General features: G+C 41.8%; 1 protein-coding gene across 1 annotated transcript in view; it reads right to left on the bottom strand.

Annotated features, from left to right (window-relative positions):
• Nucleotides 1–20,527, bottom strand: part of FUCA1 (fucosidase, alpha-L- 1, tissue) — a 37,864-nt gene extending 17,337 nt beyond the window's left edge. Inside the window, exons 1-4 of the mRNA XM_006862303.1 lie at nt 20,145–20,527; nt 15,366–15,500; nt 12,161–12,298; nt 6,771–6,876 (exon numbers count right to left, since the gene is read on the bottom strand). Coding sequence (XP_006862365.1) covers nt 6,771–6,876; nt 12,161–12,298; nt 15,366–15,500; nt 20,145–20,527 — 762 coding nt within the window. The remainder of the gene's footprint in view (nt 1–6,770; nt 6,877–12,160; nt 12,299–15,365; nt 15,501–20,144) is intronic.
• Nucleotides 20,528–20,739: the final 212 nt, after the last annotated feature.

The raw sequence follows: 20,739 nt of genomic DNA, 5'->3' as shown, positions 1-20,739 counted from the left end.
TTCTTTCTTGTCTTCTTAATGACTTTTTGCTTTCTTCATGTATGATGTTCTTGATGTCATCCCACAACTCTTCTGGTCTTCAGTTTTTAGTGTTTAATTTATCAAATCTATTCTTCAGATGATCTCTAAATTCAGGTGGCATAAATTTAAGGTCATATTTTGGCTCTCATGGATTTGTTTTCATTTTCTTCAGCTTCAGTTTGAATTTGCTTATGAGTAATTGATGGTCTGTTCTACAGTCTCCCCCTGGTTTTGTTTTGACTGATGATATGGAGCTTTTCTATTGTCTCTCTGCAAATGTAGTCAATTTGATTTCTATGTATTCCATCTGGGTGTATATTTGTCTCTATTGCTGTCTAAAGAAGGTATTTGAAATGAACAAATCATTGGTTTTGCAGAATTCTATCATACGATCTCCAGAATCATATCTATCACCAAGGCTGTATTTTCCAATTACTGATCCTTCCTCTTTGTTCCCCAATCACCAGTAATGATCAACATATCTTGATTGCATGTTAGATCAATTTCAGATTGAAGAAGTTGGTAGAATTCTTCTATTTTGTCCTCACTGGCTTTAGTGGTTGCTGTATAAATCCGAATAATAGTGGTATTAACTGGGCTTCCCTGTAGGTGCATGGATATTATCTTATCACAGACAGCCTGTACCTCATGACTGATCTGGATACGTTCTTTTTGACAATGAATGCAACACTATTCCTCTTCAATTTGTCATTCCCGGCATAGTTAACCATGTGGTTGTCAGATTCAAAATGGCCAATACCAGTCCATTTCAGCTCACTAATTCCTAAGATATCGATGTTGATGCGTTCCATTTCATTTTTGACAACTTCCAAATTTTCCCAGATTCATACTTCATACATTCCATATTCCAATTTTCAATGGATGTTTGCAGCTGTTTCTCTTCATTTTGAGTTGTGCCCCATCAGCAAATGAAGGTCCCACAGGCTTTTCCCCCACAGGCTTTACTCCATTTGTGTCATCACAGTCAACTGTACTTTGAGGAGGCAGCTCTTCCCCAGTCACATTTTGAGTGCCTTCCAACTGAGAGGGGCTCATTTTCCTACACTGTATCTGACAGTGTTTCTCTGCTATTCATAAGGTTTTCAGTAACTAAATATTCGGAAGTAGTTCGTCACTTCTTCCTAGTCTGTCTTTGTCTGGAAGCTCATCTGAAACCTGTGCACCATGGGTGACCCTGCTGGTATTTAAAATACCAGTGGCATAGCTTTCAGAATCACAGCAACTCACAAGCCACCACAGTACAACAAACTGACAGATGAATGGTGGAGTCATGGAGGTAGTAACTCTAAATACCAACTGAGAGGGAAGGAGTCTTCACATCACGTATCAATGCTATCCCCTCTGTACACAGCGTAAATAGGGACGGGCAACTTAGACACTGGCTACCTAAAATGAGGAGGCAATAAAGGCATGAAGTGACTGGCTTACAAGGTTTCAAGAAGGAGTTTAGTTTAAGAGTGTGTGTGTGTCGGGGGGAATGAAAGAGTCCCCACTGAATATTTTTCATCTTGTCTAGATAGGTCTGGTGAAAAGACATGGGGATAAGATTCATATGATTCACTAGTGAATAACTGTTATCATGACTAATTGCAACGGTCACAATTGTAATAGTAGAAGTTTTGTAACAAAAACCGGGGAGAGGTTAATCTTACAATCCAGAAACAGAGGACCCTAGGGCCATCAAGGGAGAAGAGCACAAGCAGAATTTGGGACCTTATCCACAGAAGAAGTGACACCAGAGACGGAGGCAGAGATGGAGTCATGGAGAAGGGGAATGGCTGAGGACTCTAGATTCATGGGAAGAGAGGGACTAAGAGCTGGTGGCCAGGAGGCAGACTTGCAGAATGTGCCCTTTAGAGGTGTAAATTATTATATATGCTTGAGTGGTTTTTTTTAAAAAAAGCTAAAGGGAATACAGAGAAATACTATTAACTGATGGTACATGGAGGGGATTATAATCATTGTAATGAAACAAGGTGTATGATTTGTTAAAGTAAAACTAATGATCTGTCCTGTAAACTTTCACTCAATCCACAATAAAAACCTTTAAAAAAAAAAAGAGAGTAAACAGGGAGCTCACAGACTGCGAAAATTTTTTTTTGCAGTGACATCAAGCAAGAGCTAATACCTAAAATTTATAAAAAACTAGAACACCTCTACAAGGAAAAAACAAACCCAATTAAAAAACTGGCATAGGACATGAACAGACATTTCACCAAGGAAGACATTCAGGCAGCCAACAAACATATGAAGAAATGTTCACGATCATTAGCCCTTAGAGAGATGCAAATCAAAGTAACAATGAGATATATTTCACACCAGCATAACAGTGAAGTTAAAAAAAAAACAAATGGTGATGAGAGTGTAGAGACACTGGGACTCTCCTATATTGCTAGTGGAACTGTCCAATGGTTCAACCACTCTGGAAAATGGAAAGGTGCTTCCTTAGAAAGCTGGAAATAGAAATATCTTATAACCCAACAATCCCTCTACTTGGTATATATCCAGAAGCAATATGATCCAGGACACAAGTAGATATATGTGCACAATAGTAAAAAGGTGGAGAAAGTCTAAATACCCATCAATAAAAGAATGGATAAACAAACTCTGGTACATACACACAATGGACCATGCCACGTCGAAGAACAATAATGAATCTGTGAAACACCTCACAACATGGATGAACCTGGCGGACATCATACTGAATGAAATTGATCTATCACAAAAGGATAAATATTGTATGAGACCATGATTGTAAAAACTTTTAAGAAAATGTTTCCATACGAAAAGAAAAATTCTTTGATGGTTACTAAGGGTGGGAGGGAGGGGAGAGTAATTCACTGGCTTGAGGGTAGACACATGTTAACTCAGGTGACGACAGGGAGGGCAATATACAGGAAGAGGGAGGTTGACGAAGAATGAAGAAAACAGGTGAAGACACGGGGAGGTATGCAAGGGCTAATGGGAATCGAGGTAAATAGTGATATGTACACAACCTTGGAACAACAGTGTCTGTGCATAGACACATGGACCGAGACTGAATGGGTAAAGGAAGAAGGGTTTATATAGATATATGAGAGCTTGAAAGAGGATATTTATATATGGGTATGTACCTTTTCTGCAAACACAACTATGAATGTGGTTAAGCATATAGCAGGCAAAATGATGAAAATTTTCTAGATATTATCAGATATCTTAAGGCAATGAGTTGATAAGCCCGGGAGATCAGGACCATAGTCTCAGGGAACACCATGGGCTTAACACTGTCCACAAAGACAATATTCTAAATCCTACTTTGGTGAATAGCATTTGGTATCTTGAAAGCTCATGAGTCTAAGGTGCAGCTACTGGTCTTTCCATGTGTGGAATGAAGAAGAGTGATAAGAATAGAAAAAACTTGGAATCAATTAGACTAATGGAACACATAAGCATCAGTCTCCATGACTGAGACAGAAGAATTAGATGGTACCTGGCTACCACTACCAAGTGCTCTGAAAGGAATCATAGTACACAGATAGTAAAAGAGAATGCAGAACAACAACCAAAAAAAGACTGTGTTTACTTGCCAGAAAGAGAGTGGAGGAATCTGAGACTATGGCTCTCACCCTTGTGGCCCAGTTTTCAGCCAAGTGGTAGAAAGGTTTATAACGGGGGCAACAACAGTAGTAAGGTAAGCTCACCATGAAATGGTCAATCATTCAAAACAAAAAAGGCAACATTTTCCTAAGAACAAAGTTGAGAAGGTACAGGAAATTCAGTGGAATGTAAATAGGGAGGAAGTGCGATAACTTGCGTTGCATGGAGGGGATTGTAACCACTGAGCTGAAACAAAGTGTGGGATTTGCTGAATGTAAAGCTGATGCACTTGTCCGTAAACCTTCACTCAATTCTCAATAAAAAGTTTAAAAAATAAATAAACAAAAGTTCAAGATGGCCATGCTGCCTCAGGCTAGGCAACAGTTCACCTGTCTGTCTCTTGCTGCCATGGTTCAGCTTCTTCTTCTTCTAGTCAGTATTCAATCCACTTCTCTATGCTTTCCTCTGAAGCTCAGAGTCCTAGGATTATCATCTGTGTCTTTTTATTTGGTCGCTCATACCTGTATTGAGAGGGTCTGTGTAAAGTATCTGCCTAGTCTGCCATCTTGTGGGAAGTGTGACGAGTTAAATAAATTGTTAAAACAGCACTGAGGTTGATATTTTTTTTCTCTTGTCCCAATCTGATCTTGGTTTAATCTATTTTGTTTGTGATGTTCCTTCTCGTGAACACTTGACTTTAATCCCACATAGCAAAGGACCTGGCTCTATGGGTACATTTCTTGAAAGCCAAAAAGAGAATCAAGCCAAACCCATGGTCATCAAGTTGCATCCGGCCCCTTACAGTTACTTATAGGACAGAGGAGACCTGTTCCATAGATTTCCAAGGATGTACATATTTTACAGGAGCAGAAAGTCTCATCTTTCTCCCATGAAGCAGCTTGTGGGTTTGAACCACCAAGCTTGTGGTTAAAAGCCCAATGCTTAATCCATTACACTACCAGGGCTCCTACACATCTTGAACAGATATATAAAAACTATTTCAAGAAAAATGAAGAATTAGAATCCCAAGCCTTCATTGAACACTCACCTGCTTACTTGATACCTATTTACTCAACAAATACTGCAGGGCTTGTACTGTGACAGGCTTATACTGGGGTTGTTGTTGTTAAGTACCATTGAGTCAGTTCCAACTCACAGTGAACCTGATAGGATTTCCAAGGTGTGGCTGGTGAGTTTGAACCGCTGACCTTGTGGTTCAAACGGACCTTGAGGTCCAGTGCTTTATCCCACAGTGCCATCGTGGGGTATCCAAGGTAAATCAAGTCATCCTTGCACACTGGCAGAGAAGACAGATATGTATATAATAATAAGACCTCACATCAGAGTTATCCACCTAGGGTTCCACATAAATAGAACTACTGACACAGGAGTGTTCCTCACTTCTGCCAAAAAGGACATAAATTTTCAGAAGACAGACATAGTTTACATTCAACCAGTACAAGGCAAGTACTGGATGGCTAACTATAAGGTTGGTGGTTCAAACCTACCAGCTGCTCCTTAGAAACCCTATACACGGTTGCTATGAACCAACTCAATGCCACTTAACAACTCATGCCAAGTATTGTTTTGGAGGTTGGGGACAAAGCAGCAAGTACACCAAAATCTTTGTCCTCATTATGCTGACATTGTACTGGGCGAGAAAGACAATAAACATTGCAAATAATATCTGTAATATAGTAGACCATGAGACGAAGAGAAAAACAATGCAGGGGAAGGCATAGAGCATGAGAAGCTACAGTTTTAGACAGAGTGGCCAGGGAAGGCTGCACTACCCGGATGCCATCTGAATAAAGACCTGCAGAAAGTGCTGGCGTGAACAGTGCAGATACTGCAGACAGGAAGAGCAGAGCGGGCAGGCCTGCTTCTCCCTTTGATTACAACATTTGCCCTCCTTCTGCCTTACAGGGTAGCTATGCTCGCTAGGCAGGCTGTCCAAAAGGAGAACAGAAAGTGTCAGCAGCGTGGGAAAGAGGAGGGAAGTTGCAGGAAACAACAGTGGAGTCTCTGTTCCTCTCCAATTTTTCTCTGAGCTACTGTGGACAGCCAAGATCACACAGAGTACCATCTGGTTGCCTTGTTAAACAAAAACAACCAAATTTCTCCTCAAAATACTTTCCTAACATGAGTACAGTTCAAAATCATCCTTTTCTAGATGCACCAAAGATGACATTCAGAAGAGAGAAGGTAGAATAAGGCCTTCAGTGTCTCCAGGGCCCAAGTCTGAGCCACCCAAGTGTGAGGAGCCTTGTGGATAATGGTGATGATGTGCAGCTCGGGGCATCCACACATTCAATGAGTCCCAGAAAGCCACCCTTAATCTGTCTTTATTTGTTACCTTGGATCTCTGTCCTTTCTCCTCATTTTCTTAGGACTTTATCAAGTTACCTGAGTTCTACTTGGTTTTAGGTTTGGATTTTTTTTCAAAATCCACGACAAATTTAGAACACATATATAAATATTAAAATTTTGTCCATGGTGAAGATGGACATTTCTGTTACTTTGGAAAAGAACCAAAAAAAAACCCGATTAATAGGTAGCTATTAAATATCTGCTAATAGTGTTAATTATGTGGAGAGGGGCTAGGAGTAAGCAACGATCCCTTAAAAACTGAAATATGAGGGAAATGAATTTGCTCCTTGAGAAGCACACTGCATGATCTAAAGAGTAGATGAGGGTCAAGGATATACACATTTTATTTCTACCACTTAATTATATGTCTTTTACATATTAAGGTTTAGGTGATTTTCCCATTAATGTTGGTTTGCTTAACAGAGTTTATTTTATTTTCCCTACGTGATTTAGGAATTCTACATACTATTTTTTCCTACTACTTAAATTTAATAATACAAAGGAGGGACTTCAAAAAGTTTGTGGAAAAATGGGATTAAAAGATACTGGAATTTTTCCACGAACTTTTTCAAGTCCCCTTGTATTTTAAACCTAGTTAGCCAAAATCAAGAATGGCAGTGAGGCCCTTAACACCGGTTACTCTCCCTCTCCGTCTCCCCGCAGTGCTGGGACCACTATCGACTACTGCTGCTGTTTCGTTATTATTACTCCTCCAGACCTTGGCTCCTGTACTGTCTTTTATCATCACTAATAAATGAGAAATAAGTCGTATCACTACATACCTTGACGGGACTATCATTGTACAGCCAAGCAAGAAAATTTGTGGAGTTCCAGTAAGTGTCAGGACATTCCCACTCTCCATCTGACCAAATCAGGTCAGGCTTGTACCTGACAGACATGAGATTAGGACAAAGAGGATCACCTGAACGCAGTTACAGTAAAGGCTTGTGAACTGAGTTTGCAACATCTATTTTTTTTTAAAATTTTTATGCATAGCTTTTTTTTTTTTTTAAACTGTGGTGAAAATATACACACCAAAATATCTGCCAAGAAAGTAACTTTCACATTTACAATTCTATGAAACTGCAGCAAATATTTAAAAATTAATATAGCACCCCATTTTGAAAGTCATGTAAAATTACCATAATACAGCAAATGTGAAAAACTGGATAATCAAACAAGAACAAAGCAATAAAATCCATTTTGTTAACATAACCATTACTAGTACAAACACAGCGTTTTGGTCTATTTTCTCTTAGTATTTTTCTTGAGAAAGGAGGCCTGGTGGAGCAGCAGTGAAAGCGCTTGGCTGCTACCTGAAAAGCTGGCAGATGGAAGCCACCAGCCATTGGATGGGAGGAAGATATGGCAGTCAGTTTCCTCCCATAACTATGTACAGTCTTGAAAAGCCTACAGGGCAGTTCTACTCTGTCCTGTAAGCTCACTAGGAGTGGGAACTGATGGGATGGCAAGGGATTTAGCTTTTTCTTTACATCCTTTTAGAAAATGAAGTTGGAATCAGTTTACATTGATTTCCTTCCAGCATGTAACTGCAATGACAGTGGTGTTGTTGCAAAACTCTGGGACAAAGGTTTCTGCTTTCACGATGTGTTCAGAACTTGAATCATTCCCCTAAATGCATTAAGAAAATAAGTACTCAAAGCTTCTACACTAAAGCATCTATAAAATCCACCCGAGCCTCCATCACATATGTATTATTGTTTTTGTTAGGTGCCACTGAGTTGGTACCGACCCATAGCGACCTTCTGCACAGTAGAACGAAACACTGCCCGATCCTGGGCCAACCTCACTATTGTTGCCACCCTTCAGTCCATCGATGCTGCCACTTGGCCAGTCCATCTCATTGGGGGTCTTCCTCTTTTTCTCTGACCCTCCACCTTACCAAACATGATATCCTTCTCCAGTGACTGGTCCCTCCTGACAATATGTCCAAAGTATAAGAGACGAAGTTTGGTCATCTTAGCCTCTAAGAAGCACTTTGGCTGCACTTCTTCCAAAACGGCCCTGTAAGGCAAGGCAGGTGGAATCCTGGTATGGCACTGCAGGATCGGGACTGGATGACAAAACACAAGGTCAGTAGTTCAAACCCACTAGCTGCTCCTCGGAAACCCTATACAGGGTTGCTATGAGTTGGAAATGACTCAACAACACTCAACAACACTTAACAACAACAAAAAATAAGGCAGACATTATAATTCCCATTTTTAGAGCATGAGAATGTGAGGTTCAAAAGGATGATCTGTTTTAGGTGATGATGCCTGTAAGTACCAGGAGCTGGAAAGGAAATGCAATCTGCTGGATGCCAAACCTATTATGCTGGGCTTCATAATCAGGACAGTAAATAGATTCCAGGAAAAAGATGGCCATTTGAAGTGGCAAGAATCTACACAGCCAGGAAGAAAAACAAAAGGAAAAACACCAGAGAGTACTGCCTGGATCCAGGCCTCTGCTGTCTCTGAGTGTGCTGCAAGCTCCTCAGAGAAACTATCTTGATAGAATCTGCATATAAGGAGGTTTGTTTTTTTGGTCTAAAATGAATGTCAGGCAGAAGTGGCTGCCTCTTCAGTTTTAAAGGCCAATCATCCTCAGTGAGCATACAGAAGGGCAAATGAGGGTGAAAACATCATGAAGACTGGTGCCAAATCCCAAGTGAAAGTTGTCATTTTAAGAATTACGATGATATGACTTCTGACAAGATGGCAGACTAGGCAGATTGCTACATGGACCCTCTACAACAAAGAGATCAAAATGAAACAGACACAGATGAAAATCCTGGAACCCTGAGGAAAGGTTAGAGGAGTGGATCGAGTGCTTGCTGGGAGGTGAATTCTACCAAACATTCAGAGAGGAGATGACGTCAATTCTACTCAAACTATTACAGAATATAGAAAAGGATGGAAAAGTCCTGAATTTATTCTATGAAGCAAGCATAGTACTGATACCAAAACCAGGGAAAGACATCACTAAAAAAGAAAACTACAGACCAATATTACTTATAAACATAGATGCAAAAAACTTAACAAAATCCTAGCCAATAGAATCTAACAATATATCAACAACAAAACAAAACCCAGCATGGGACTCAAATAAGGCTATGTGGGATGGTTCAACAATAGAAAAACAACCAACATACTCCACCACATAAATAAAACAAAAGGAATAAACCACATGATCATAGCAACTGATGCAGAAAAGGCATTTGACAAAATGCAACACTCATTCTTGATTTAAAAACACTCAACAAAATAGGAATAGAAGGGAAATTCCTCAACATACTTAAGGGCATATATACAAAACCAACAACCACCATCACTCTCAACAATGAGAAACTGAAGCCATTCCCCTTGCTCTCAGGAACCAGATAAGGATGCCCTTTATCACCACTTCTATTCAATACTGTGCTGGAAGTCTCAGCCAGAGCTGTAAGGCAAGAAAAGGAAATTAAAGGCATCCAATTGGCAAAGAAGTAAAACTCTATTTGTAGACATGATTCTATACTTAGAAAATTCCAGAGTCAGCAAGAAAATTATTGGAACTTAATGATAAGATTTGGCAAAGTGGTAGGGTACAAGATTAACACCAAATAAATCAGCTGGATTCCTTTACACTAATAAAGGTGATGGTGATTGGTTGTGAACCACTGAGTTTGTTCTGACCAATAGCGATCCTGCATAGGGTTTCTGAGGCTATAAATCTTTACAGGAGCAGAAAGCCTCATCTTTCTCCTGGGGAGTGACCAGCAGATTTGAACTGCTGACCTTGCGTATACGCTCCTTACACTAATAAAGAAAAGACTGAAATGGAAATCAGCAAAACAATGCCATTTACAATAGCCACCCCAAAGATGAAATACCTGGGAATAATTATAACTTGAGAAACAAAGAAAACTATAAAACACTACAACAACAAACTAAAAGAGACCTGTAGAAATGGAGAAACATATCATGCTCATGGATAGAAAGACTAAACACTGTAAAGATGTCAGCACTACCCAAAGCAATCTATAGATATAATGCAATCCCAATCCAGAATCCAACATCATTCTCTAGAGAGCTGGAAGAACTAACATTTATATGGAAAGGAAATAGACCTCAAATAAACAAAGCATTATTTAAAAAAACAGCAAAGTAAATGATATAACTAAAGACTTGTTGCTGTTGTTGTTATGTGCCGTGGAGTCAGTTCCGACTCATAGCGACCCTGCACAGGGTTTCCAAGGCTGTAAATCTTTATGGGAGCAGAAAGCCTCATCTTTCTCTCACAGAACAGCTGGTAGTTTCGAACTGCTGACCTTGTGGTTCACAGCCCGATTCATAACCACTACGCTACGACTACTCTCTAAAATTTAGGAACACTTCGATGCCTCAACAAAATGACAAATAATCCTATTAAAAATGGGCAGATGGGGGGGCAGGCTTGCAGGGTGTGTCCTTTGGTTGTTTGAAAGATTGTATATTACTGAGTGTTTGGGTACATCCAAAAAACAAAAACAAAAAAAACCAGAGGGAATATTGTTGAATGATGATGCATGGAGGGGATTGTAATCATTGCAATGATTACATAACAACCTTATTATGTACAAGCCACTATGACAGTGACTTTTAACATACTATTCTCAGACCTACAGGAAGGCATTATTAGCTCCATTTTATAGGGCAGGAGAACCAGAGACACATTTAAGGTGATGAAGCTCATTAAGTAACAAAAGCTGGAGCTCCAAATGACAATCTGCCCAATGCCAAATCCTATATAGTATCTATTTATGGTGTGATCGATTGAGTTTACATAACCTTGCCTTGGTCTAGTAATTGCCACCAAATGATCGGGTGTGTGGTGTGGTTATGTACCGTGGAGTTGATTCCGACTCATAGCGACCCTGTACAGGGTTTAGTTGTTAGTAGTATAATCATTATTATTATTATTTTTTTTAACTTTGTATTGCGAATTGAGTGATAGTTTACATGAGAGAACATCAGTTTTACACTTAACATATTTCATTTCATTGTAAATCTTTATGGTAGCAAAAAGCCTCATCTTTCTCCCACGGAACAGCTGGTAGTTTCCAACTGCTGATCTTGTGGTTTGCAGCCCGATTCGTAACCACTATGTTGGGTGGGACTATGCAAATGAGGTGCTTGTGGTCCACCAAGCGTATCAGCTAGCTTGCTAATAATGCAACTAAAGTACATGGCACTCTTGTGAGGGTGACCATGTAAATAAAGCTTATGGAACCCCAACAAAGGGATTGGTCCATTTTGTTATTCCACTAGGCAGAAAATGAGCCATCCTAGATGCCTCGTGGCTCCATACAATTAAGCACTGGACTGTGAACCATAAGGTCTGCAGCTTGAGCCCATCAGTTGCTCCGAGGGAGAAAGATGAGGCTTCCTGCTTCCTTGAAGATTTAAAGTTTCAGAAACCCTACAAAGAGTTGCTGCGACTTGGAACCAACTCAATGGCACTTAACAACACAGATGCAGAGGGGGAACTTCACTGCCCTTAAGAAAGGGACAGAAATGGTGTCCCCCAAACTCAGGGTCCCTGTACTGAGAACCTCCTAGACCCAGGAGACAAAGAAAGCTATAACATCAAAGATTCATAAAATGGTGAGAAGCAGCAGCTGATAAGTAGTGGCACCAGAACCAGCAGAACTGTGTGAGGTGGAGCAATGGGCTTTACAGGTGGTGGCTGAGTCCTGGTGTGGGGCAGTGAGTTAATGCACTGGACTGCCAAGTCGGTTTGAACTGCCAACCTTGATTCTCTTTCCCCTCTTGTGACATTAGAAGAGGAATTTACACAATTCTGCCCCCACACTATTTTGACATCATAAGACCAGGCTGTCTCTCTTCAGGTACCAACAAAGGGAAAACAGAAAAAGAAAGAACTGTCATTTTGACTTACTACCATCCAGGGTTTTGTTTGACTGTTTTAATTATAAAGGCAATATGGTCACATAACAGCTTAGAAAAGTGGGTGGGAGGAGTCATATTTTATCTTCATATAACCACCACTTCTATTTTTTTTTAAATCTTCTAGATGTTTTCCATATGTCTTTTTTACCTCCTCCCCGCCATCATCCTATGTAACATACCTCACAAGAGGCTCTGATTTCACTGATAAATGTCACAGGCCAAAACGATTTGTTGCTTACCTATTCACAAGATCATATAGCTCTGGCATTGTTTTTGAACTCACAAAATACTGTGTCTTGAAGCCATTCTTCTTGTCAAGTAAGTAGAGTGGATGGAACCATTCTAAGAGAGAATGATAAAGTCCATAGCTCATGTTCCTTGAACAGAAAAACAGAATGGCATGTGTTATTAAGCAAAGAAAAACCAGCTTATCTTAAGTTCTAGCATTTTCACATCTCAATGAAAGTCACCCATAAGGGAATGGAAGGGCATGGGATCCAAAACCCTTCCCTCAAATCATCTCTTACCATTCACTTAAGGAGAAAAGATTGGGTTTATGGTGTTTTTGAAAATACACACAATTCTTTATTCATGAATATTTTAAGACTAAGATGTTATTTAAACCAATTTTTAAAGTCACCTGTCTTCATAACTGATATAGTTCTACTTAAAAATAAAAGTTCTCTGTCAATTATGAAAATGCATATTGTACTTGGAATATAGAAACTGGAAAATAGAGAAAAATATAAAGAATGAAATATCCAAAATCCTATCCTCAGAAACAATCATTACTAAGATTTTCTACATAGTTGATGATAGGTTTCTTGAATATAGGTTTGTTATTTTATTTACCCTAGATTTACTGATCTCTTTCACACTGGAAGAGAGCAATATTTGTGCCTATTCCTAACCCAACAGAATATGGAAATTACTGAACAATATCAATAGTATCACATACAAGTAAAATTTTGCTAAAGACATTGCAAAAACAAACAAAAAACGTCGCAGCAATATAGATAGGGTCAGAATTTCAAGCTGGATTCAGGTGTGGCATGGAATGAAGGCTATCATTGCTAATATCAGATGAATCTTGGCTGAAAGCAGAGAAAATCAGAAAGACGTTTACCTGTGTTTTACTGCTAAGAAAAGGCACTGTGCAGATCGGCACTGTGAGGATCATAACGAACTACGGATAACATTGCAAAGGATGGGAATTCCAGAAGACTTAATTGTGCTCATGTGGAACCTATACATACACCAAGAAGCAGTTATCAAACAGAAAATGGGAATAGTGCATGGTTTAAAATCAGGAAAGGTGTATAATAGGGTTGTATCTTTTTACCATACTTATTTAATCTGTATGCTGAGCTAATGATCTGAGCTGGATAATATGCAGAGGAACATAGCATCAGGATCAGAAGAAGACTCATTAACAACTGCAATGTGCAGAAGACAACCCTGCTTGCTGAAAGCAAAGAGGACTTGAAGCACTTACTGATAAAAATCAAAACTACAGCCTTCAATATGGAACACAAAGTGACAGAAAGAAAGCAAAAATCCTCACAATAGGACCAATAAGCAACATCATAAAAAATGGAAGTTGTCAAGGAACCTGTACATAGATCCAGAGGCAGTTGTTAGTATAGAACAAGGGGATACTAAATTATTTCAAACCATGACAGGTGTGTGCCAGGGTTGTAGCCTTTCATCATGCTTATTCAATCAGTATGCTGAGCAAATAATTTGAGAAGCTGGATTATATGAAGAAGAATGTGGCATCAGGATTGGAGGAAGACTCATTAACAACCTGCAATATGCAGATGACACAACATTGCTTGCTGAAAGTGAAGAGGACTTAAAACATTTAATGATGACGATCAAAGACCATAGCATTCTGCATGGACTGTACCTCAATACAAAGAAAACAAAAATCCTCACAACTGGATCAATAAATAAAAACATTGAAATTATCACAGAATTCATTTTTCTTAGCTCAACCATCAACACTCATGGAAGCAGCATTGAAGAAATCAAACGATGTATTGTATTAAGTAAATCTGCTGCACGAGACCTCTTTAAAGTGTTCAAGAGTAAACATGTCCGTTTAAGAACTAAGGTTCGTCTGACTCAAGCCAGGGTATTTTCAACGGCCTCATACGCATGTGAAAGTTGGCCAATGAATAAGAAAGACTTGAGGAGAACCGACCATTTGAATTATGGTATTGGTGAAGAATACTGAAAGTATTGTGGACTACCAGAAGAACAACAAATGTGTGTTGGAAGCAGTACAGCCAGAAAGCTTCCTAGAAACAAGGATGGTAAGACTCTATCTTTTGTACTTTGGACATGTAGTCAGGAGAGACCAGTCCATAGAGGATATCATGCTTGGTAAAGTGGAAGATCACTGATAAAGAGGAAGCCCTTCAGTGTGATGGATTGACACACTGTAGCAGTAACAATGGACTCAAACATAACAACTGTGAGGATGGGACGGGATTGGGCAGTGTTTCTTTCAGTGTGTTGTACATCGGGTCTCCATGAGTCGGAACTGCCTGGATGACACCTAGCAACAATAACAACATGAGTTGCATCCAGTCAGAAGACCTGAGTTCAAATTCTAGGGCTGTTATTTCCTAGCTCTTTGATCTTGGGAAGTTACTTCCTATTAAATGACAAAATCAAGCATTATTCATCAGAATCTGAACTGTGTGCTTCCTTATCACACTTTCTGCTGCTGTAAATGCCTTTTTTGGTTTCCTACTCAACCTACCAGAGTCCTGGTGTGGCACTGCAGGATAAGCACAGGATTGCTAACCACAAGGCTAGCAGTTCAACTACATCAGCCACTCCCTTGGAATCCCTCTCTACACAGGGTCACTATGAGTTGGAACCAACTCAATAGCACTTAACAACAACAGCTCAACCACAATGTTGGAAGTTCGAATCTACCAGCCACTCCTCATAGGAAAACTATGAGGCTTTCTGCTCCCACAAATACTTGCAGCTTTGAAAACCCTATATAGGGTCATTATGAATTGGAACTGACTTGAAGACACTTTACAATTTAATCTACCACTCATACATACTTTCCCTGGATGCCTATTCAGCTCTGTGCTGACTACTAAGGCCTCCATGGAATACAGGACCCCGACTGGTAAGGCTCCTGGGTCGGGAGATTCCCAGAGGGACTCCTTTGCAGACTACATGTGGAGCACCAGGGTCTGTGCTGGGCACCTTCCACCCAACCAGACTCTACCATGAACAATGTTATCCTTGGCCATGTGAAAACTGTCAAGTTTCAAACGTGGCTATTTCAAAGGCCAGAAGCCCTTCAGGTGATCTTAATTCCTTGCTAAATGCAAACATAGAAAAAGAAGAAAAAGTATGGAGCCCAGGATGGCTAGATCAAAAGAGGTAACAGAGTAACTGTTCTCAGACACACACCTCTTCCGGAGAGCTGTCCCTAGCTCCCCAACCAAATCACGATGGGGTCCCACATCCTGAGAGTTCCAGTTCCAAGACACAGGACTCGGCCAGTTTGTGAAGCCTTCATGATGCTTTGTGGTCAGGACTACATACCTGTGGACATAAAAACAGGGGAGCAGAGGAAGTAAGTAAGCAAGCTCCTGCCCAGCATTCCTGAGGTTCTTCCAATGGCTGGAAAATGACGACAGGATTATTAGTGACCATGTCAGTTATGGCTGGGAGGCACTGTAATCACAAGTCCCCAGGGATATTGCTCCAGGAATGGGAGCAGACTTGAGGAAGTCACAGTGCTTTGTCCCCAGCCAAGGAGGCCAGGAGGGAAGGCAGGAGAAAAGAAGTGAACCTTAGCTCTCAGGTTCTCCAACCCTTCCGAGTATACAAAATTAACTGTTTAACCCTTTGCCTCAGTAGAAAGAGATCTCTTTGTAAACAGCAGATGATAGAAAATGAAAGTTCTTTGCTTTATCAACCCGATATAAATGGAGTCTCATTTAGAGGTGACAAAGGATTAAAAAGAGCTGGGGAGAAAAGACAAGTGCTGTGATAACAATCAAATCCTTCAAAGTGTCACTTGCTTTTGGCAGACAAACAGGTATTATGTACATGTGATAATATAATAATCGGTGGTTAGTATTGGGAACTCTAGAAGTTTAAAAAGAAAAGCTAGGAAAATGATCATGTGACTGATGTGGTCTGAGGAACAGCCTGACACCATCATCACAAATTCAAAGCCTTTTAGGATTTGCCCTCTTTTACTGTAGCAGAGGGACTGGCAAACTTTTCCGCTAGAGGACAGGGAGCAAGTAGTGTAGGCTTTGCAGACAACATCCAGGAGCCCTGGCTAAAGTGCTGAGTGCGATTCAGAAGATCAGCGGTTTGAACCTACCAGCCACCTAGAAAGCTGTGGCAGTCTGCTTCTGTGAAGATTTACAGTCCCAGACACTCTATGGAAGCAGTGCTACTTTGTCCTGTAAGAACACTACGCAGTGGAATGGACTCCACAGATGTGCCTTGGGTTTTAGGCAACATTAGTTTCTGTGGCATATATATATAGTTTTGGTTAAATCTATCTATCTATCTATCTATCTATCTATCTATCTATCTATCTATCTATCTATCTATCTATTTTAACAGCCCTCTAAAAATACAAAAGCCTTTCTTACTTCACGGGCCTTACCAAAACAGGCCAAGTACCAATTCCTAAAGCCATAGAGTTTGCAGACCCTACGGCACCTTTGTAGTGCAGAGAACCTTCATCTCGAGATTTGGAGTCTAGGATCTTTGGTCCCTTCCTCTTTCTGGGCCAGGCACCTTGTCCAGAGTAATACAAGGGACATTCCCCCTGGATACAGAATGTCTCCCAGATTTTAATTGTTTTCATTTGTAAATTACGGATTTCTAAAGGAGTCCTGGTGTGGCATTTGTAGGATCAGCACTGGACTTTGAACCACAAGGTCAGCCGTTTAAACCCACCAACTGCTCCTCAGAAACCCTATACAGTGTCACTATGAGTCAGAACAGACTAAATGGCATTTAACAAAAACAACAACGGAGTCCTAGTGTGGTGCTGCAGGATAAGCAATCAACTGCGAGGTTGTCGGTTCAAACTCACCAGCCATTCCTTAGAAACCCGATTCCGGTCATCAGGCGTCAAAACTGACTTAAAACAACAATAAAGACCCCTGGTAGTGCTTTAGGATGAGCACTGGACTGCTAACCAAAAGACTGGCAGTTCAAATCCACACAGTGGCTCCATGGAGAAAGATGAGGCTGTCTGCTCCTGTGAAGATTTAGACTCGGAAACTCTATATAGGGTCTCCATGAGTCAGCATTGACTTGATGGTCATGGGATTGGTTTTGGTAAGGGCCCTAAAGGTTGGCCCCAGGGTGGCTCAACCAGCTTGTACTCAACTACTAATATAAAGGTTGGTCGTTCAAATCTATCCAGGGACACCATGGACAAAAGTCCTGGCAATCCACTTCTGTGAAGTGGCGCAGTTATATGTTGTAACAGATGTGGTCACCATGAGTCAGAAGCATCTGTCTGTGTGTGTGTATATCCCTAGAAGACAGAGAAGAGTCCTTTAGTGGTACAGAACAGTTAAAACCTCAACTACTAGCAGAAAGGCTAGCAGTTCAAACCCACCCAGAGGCATGATGGAAGAAAGACTTGGCAATCTACTTCCAAAAGGCCACAGACTTGAAAACTCTATGGAGAAGTTCTAGTCTGAACACATGGTGTTGCTATAAGTTGGAAGTGATTGGTCGCAATAACAACAAAAGGCAGAAAACACTTCTGTGTATTCTCGAGTCTTAAATTCCCATGCATTTAGTGGGAAACACTAAATGCCAAGAGTAATTTCTTTTCAATTTAAGAGATATATAAACTAAGGCTCTGAAGATGATTGAGGACCAAGGTATGAATGGAAATTGGCTCTAAGCCCAAAGTAGGGAACCCTCCCTGCCTCCATTCCTACTCTCCTACAACCAACTTCCTTCCCAACAGCCAAACTGCTCCTACTAGGAGCTGAGTTGTTATTGTGTGCCATCAAGCCAATTCCAACTTTATCTTACAGAGATTCCTAGCTGGACAGTGAATAAAGAAGACCGTAGAAGAATTGATGCTTTACAGTTATGGTGCTGGAGGAGAATATTGAAAGTGTCATGGGCTGCCAAAAGAACAAACAGATCTATATTGGAAGAAGTGCAGCCAGAGTGCTCCTTGGAGGCCATGATAGCCATACTTCATCTCTCAGACTTCGGACATATTGTCAGGAGGAACCAGTCGCTGGAGAAGGATATCGTGTTTGGTAAGGTGGAGGGTCAGAGAAAAAGAGGAAGACCCCCAGCAAGATGGATTGGCAAAGTGGCAGCATCAATGGGCTCAAGTGTGGCAACAATTGTGAGGTTGGCCCAGGACAGGGTAGTGTTTCATTCTGTTGTACATCGGATCGCTATGAGTCGGTACCGACTCGATGGCACCTAACAACAACAATCTTCATGAGATCATTTTGCCAGGTCTTATCTCTCTCAGAGTGGCTGGTGGGTTCAAACCACTGACCTTTTGGTTAGTAGCTAAATGGTTAACCATTGTGCCTCAAGGGATCCTTGCAGCTGAGAGTAAACATTCTTTAACTTAACCATCAGCAACATATTGCCTTCAAGGAGTATTCCTTTATGACTGCCCTATGAGCCTTCTTATCAATGGAGAAAAGATTGAAGTTGTCAAGGACTTCATTCTTCTTAGATCAACTATCAACACTCACGGAAGCAGCAGTCAAGAGATCAGACGACGTATTGCATTGGGCAAATCTGCTGCACAGGAACTTTTTAATGTATTGAAGAGCAGAGATGTTAGCTTGAGGACTAAGGTGCACCTGACACAAGCCATGGTATTTTCAATAACCTCATATGGATGTGAAAGCTGGACAGTGAATAAGGAAGATCGTAGAAGAATTGATGCCTTTGAGTTGTGGTGTTGGAGGAGAATACTAAAAATGCCATGGACTGCCAAAAGAACCAATCAATAGATCTGTTTTGGAAGAAGTGTAGCCAGAGTGCTCCTTGGAGGCCAGGATGGCTAAATTTCGTCTCTCATACTTTGGACATATTGTCCGGAGGAAACAATTGTTGGAGAAGGATGTCATGCTGGGTAAAGTGGAGGGTCAGAGAAAAAGAGGAAGACCCCCAACGAGATGGACTGGCCAGGTGGCATCATTGATGGACTCAAGTGTGGCAGTGGTAGTGAGGTTGGCCCAGGATCGGACATTGTTTCATTCTGCTGTGCGTGGGGTCGCTATGAGTCGGTTCCGACTCGATGGCACCTGACAACAACAAATGAGCTGTGGGGTGGCGCTGCAGAATAAGTACTGAAATACCAACTGCAAAGTTGGTGGCTCAAACCCACCAGCTGCTCCCTGGAAACCCTATACAGGGTCACTGAGTCAGAACTGACTCCACACCACTTAACATGAACAACAACAGGAGTTTTGGTGTGGCACTGTAAGATAAGCACTGGATTTCTAACCAAAAGGTAGACAGATCAAACTCACCAGCCACCCCCTGGGAACCCTATACAGGGTCACTATGAGTCAGAGTCAACTGTATGGCACTTAACAACAACAAGCCTTCCATAACCTCAAGGTTCTTGTCTCCCTCTCCCCTAAGCAGGAGTGCTTCAGACTCTTTCCGTTCCCTGTACAGTGCCAGTAGTTCTCAAGACAGTTCAAACATGGCTTGAACACCTTATATATGCAGGCCAAGGAGAGGAGTAGATGTAATTTGTGCTGTTTGCCAAACACTCCAGAATGCCCTTCTCTCCCTTTCCATCCCATTATATTTGAGCTGAAAGGAACTGGGACAATTCCTTCTTATTACTAACCATGAAGACTGCAAGGCGGTGGGGTGATTTCTCCAAGGCCGGTTCACAGTTGAGGTAGGACCAGAGTTCATACCACTACCTTACAAACCTGGAATCCTGACCATCTTGTCAGCCTGAGATGGACATCCTCTCGAGCTAAAGGTATAGATACTGAGGGCTTTCGGGGTCACCTCCTCCCTGAAACGTTTGTTTTCCACTCCCCAAGAAGACACACCTTCTACTTCTCAATTCAGCATCCTTCAGGAAGCAAAAGCCAGGACTGGAGGTTATATTTCAGCTAGGCACACAGTCCCCGCCCCATCTCCTGCTGCCCAGGCCTGCGGGGAAGGGTGTCCCCGCGCACCCCGAGACCTCACCTGGCTCCCGCCGCCCGGAAGAGGTCGGCCCAGTGCTCGGGGTCGAAGAAGGTGGCCGTGAACTGCGGCCCGAAGTCGGCGTAGCTGAAGCCGGGCGGGTAGTTGTTCCTCATGAAGAGCTCGTACAGGACCTGGTGCTCACCCTTCCAGTGCCACCAGAACCACTCGCTGCCCCAGGCCGGCACCGAGTACACGCCCCAGTGCACAAACACCCCGAACTTGGCCTCGTCGTACCAGGCCGGCAGTGGCCGAGCGTCCAGACTCGTCCAGTCCGGAGTGTAGCGGCGATAAGTCCTATGTCCCCGCCGAGATCCGTGCCTCGACTTGGCTGCTCCGAGAACCAGTAGCAGAAACAGCGTGAGACCAACTACCTGCCACCGCATCTTGGTGGTACACAGTGCGGACCGTGCGTCACCGCCCCCCTTTTAACGCGCAAGTGCGGGGCGCGAGGGCTTCACTCACTCCGGCAAATGATTGGCTCGGAAGGAAGTAAAGGGGCGGGTCAGCCCGGATTCCTAGGCTACAGATTCTCTTCCTCTCCCTATCGGCCGTTCCTGCAGCGCCCTCTGGCGCTCAGAGATAGACAGACGCAAAG

Source organism: Chrysochloris asiatica, unplaced genomic scaffold, assembly GCF_000296735.1.
Source record: "Chrysochloris asiatica unplaced genomic scaffold, ChrAsi1.0 scaffold00047, whole genome shotgun sequence".
In the NCBI taxonomy this organism is placed as follows: domain Eukaryota; kingdom Metazoa; phylum Chordata; class Mammalia; order Afrosoricida; family Chrysochloridae; genus Chrysochloris; species Chrysochloris asiatica.
Note: the sequence above shows the minus strand (reverse complement) of the source record. Positions and strands in the feature narration are given on the sequence as shown.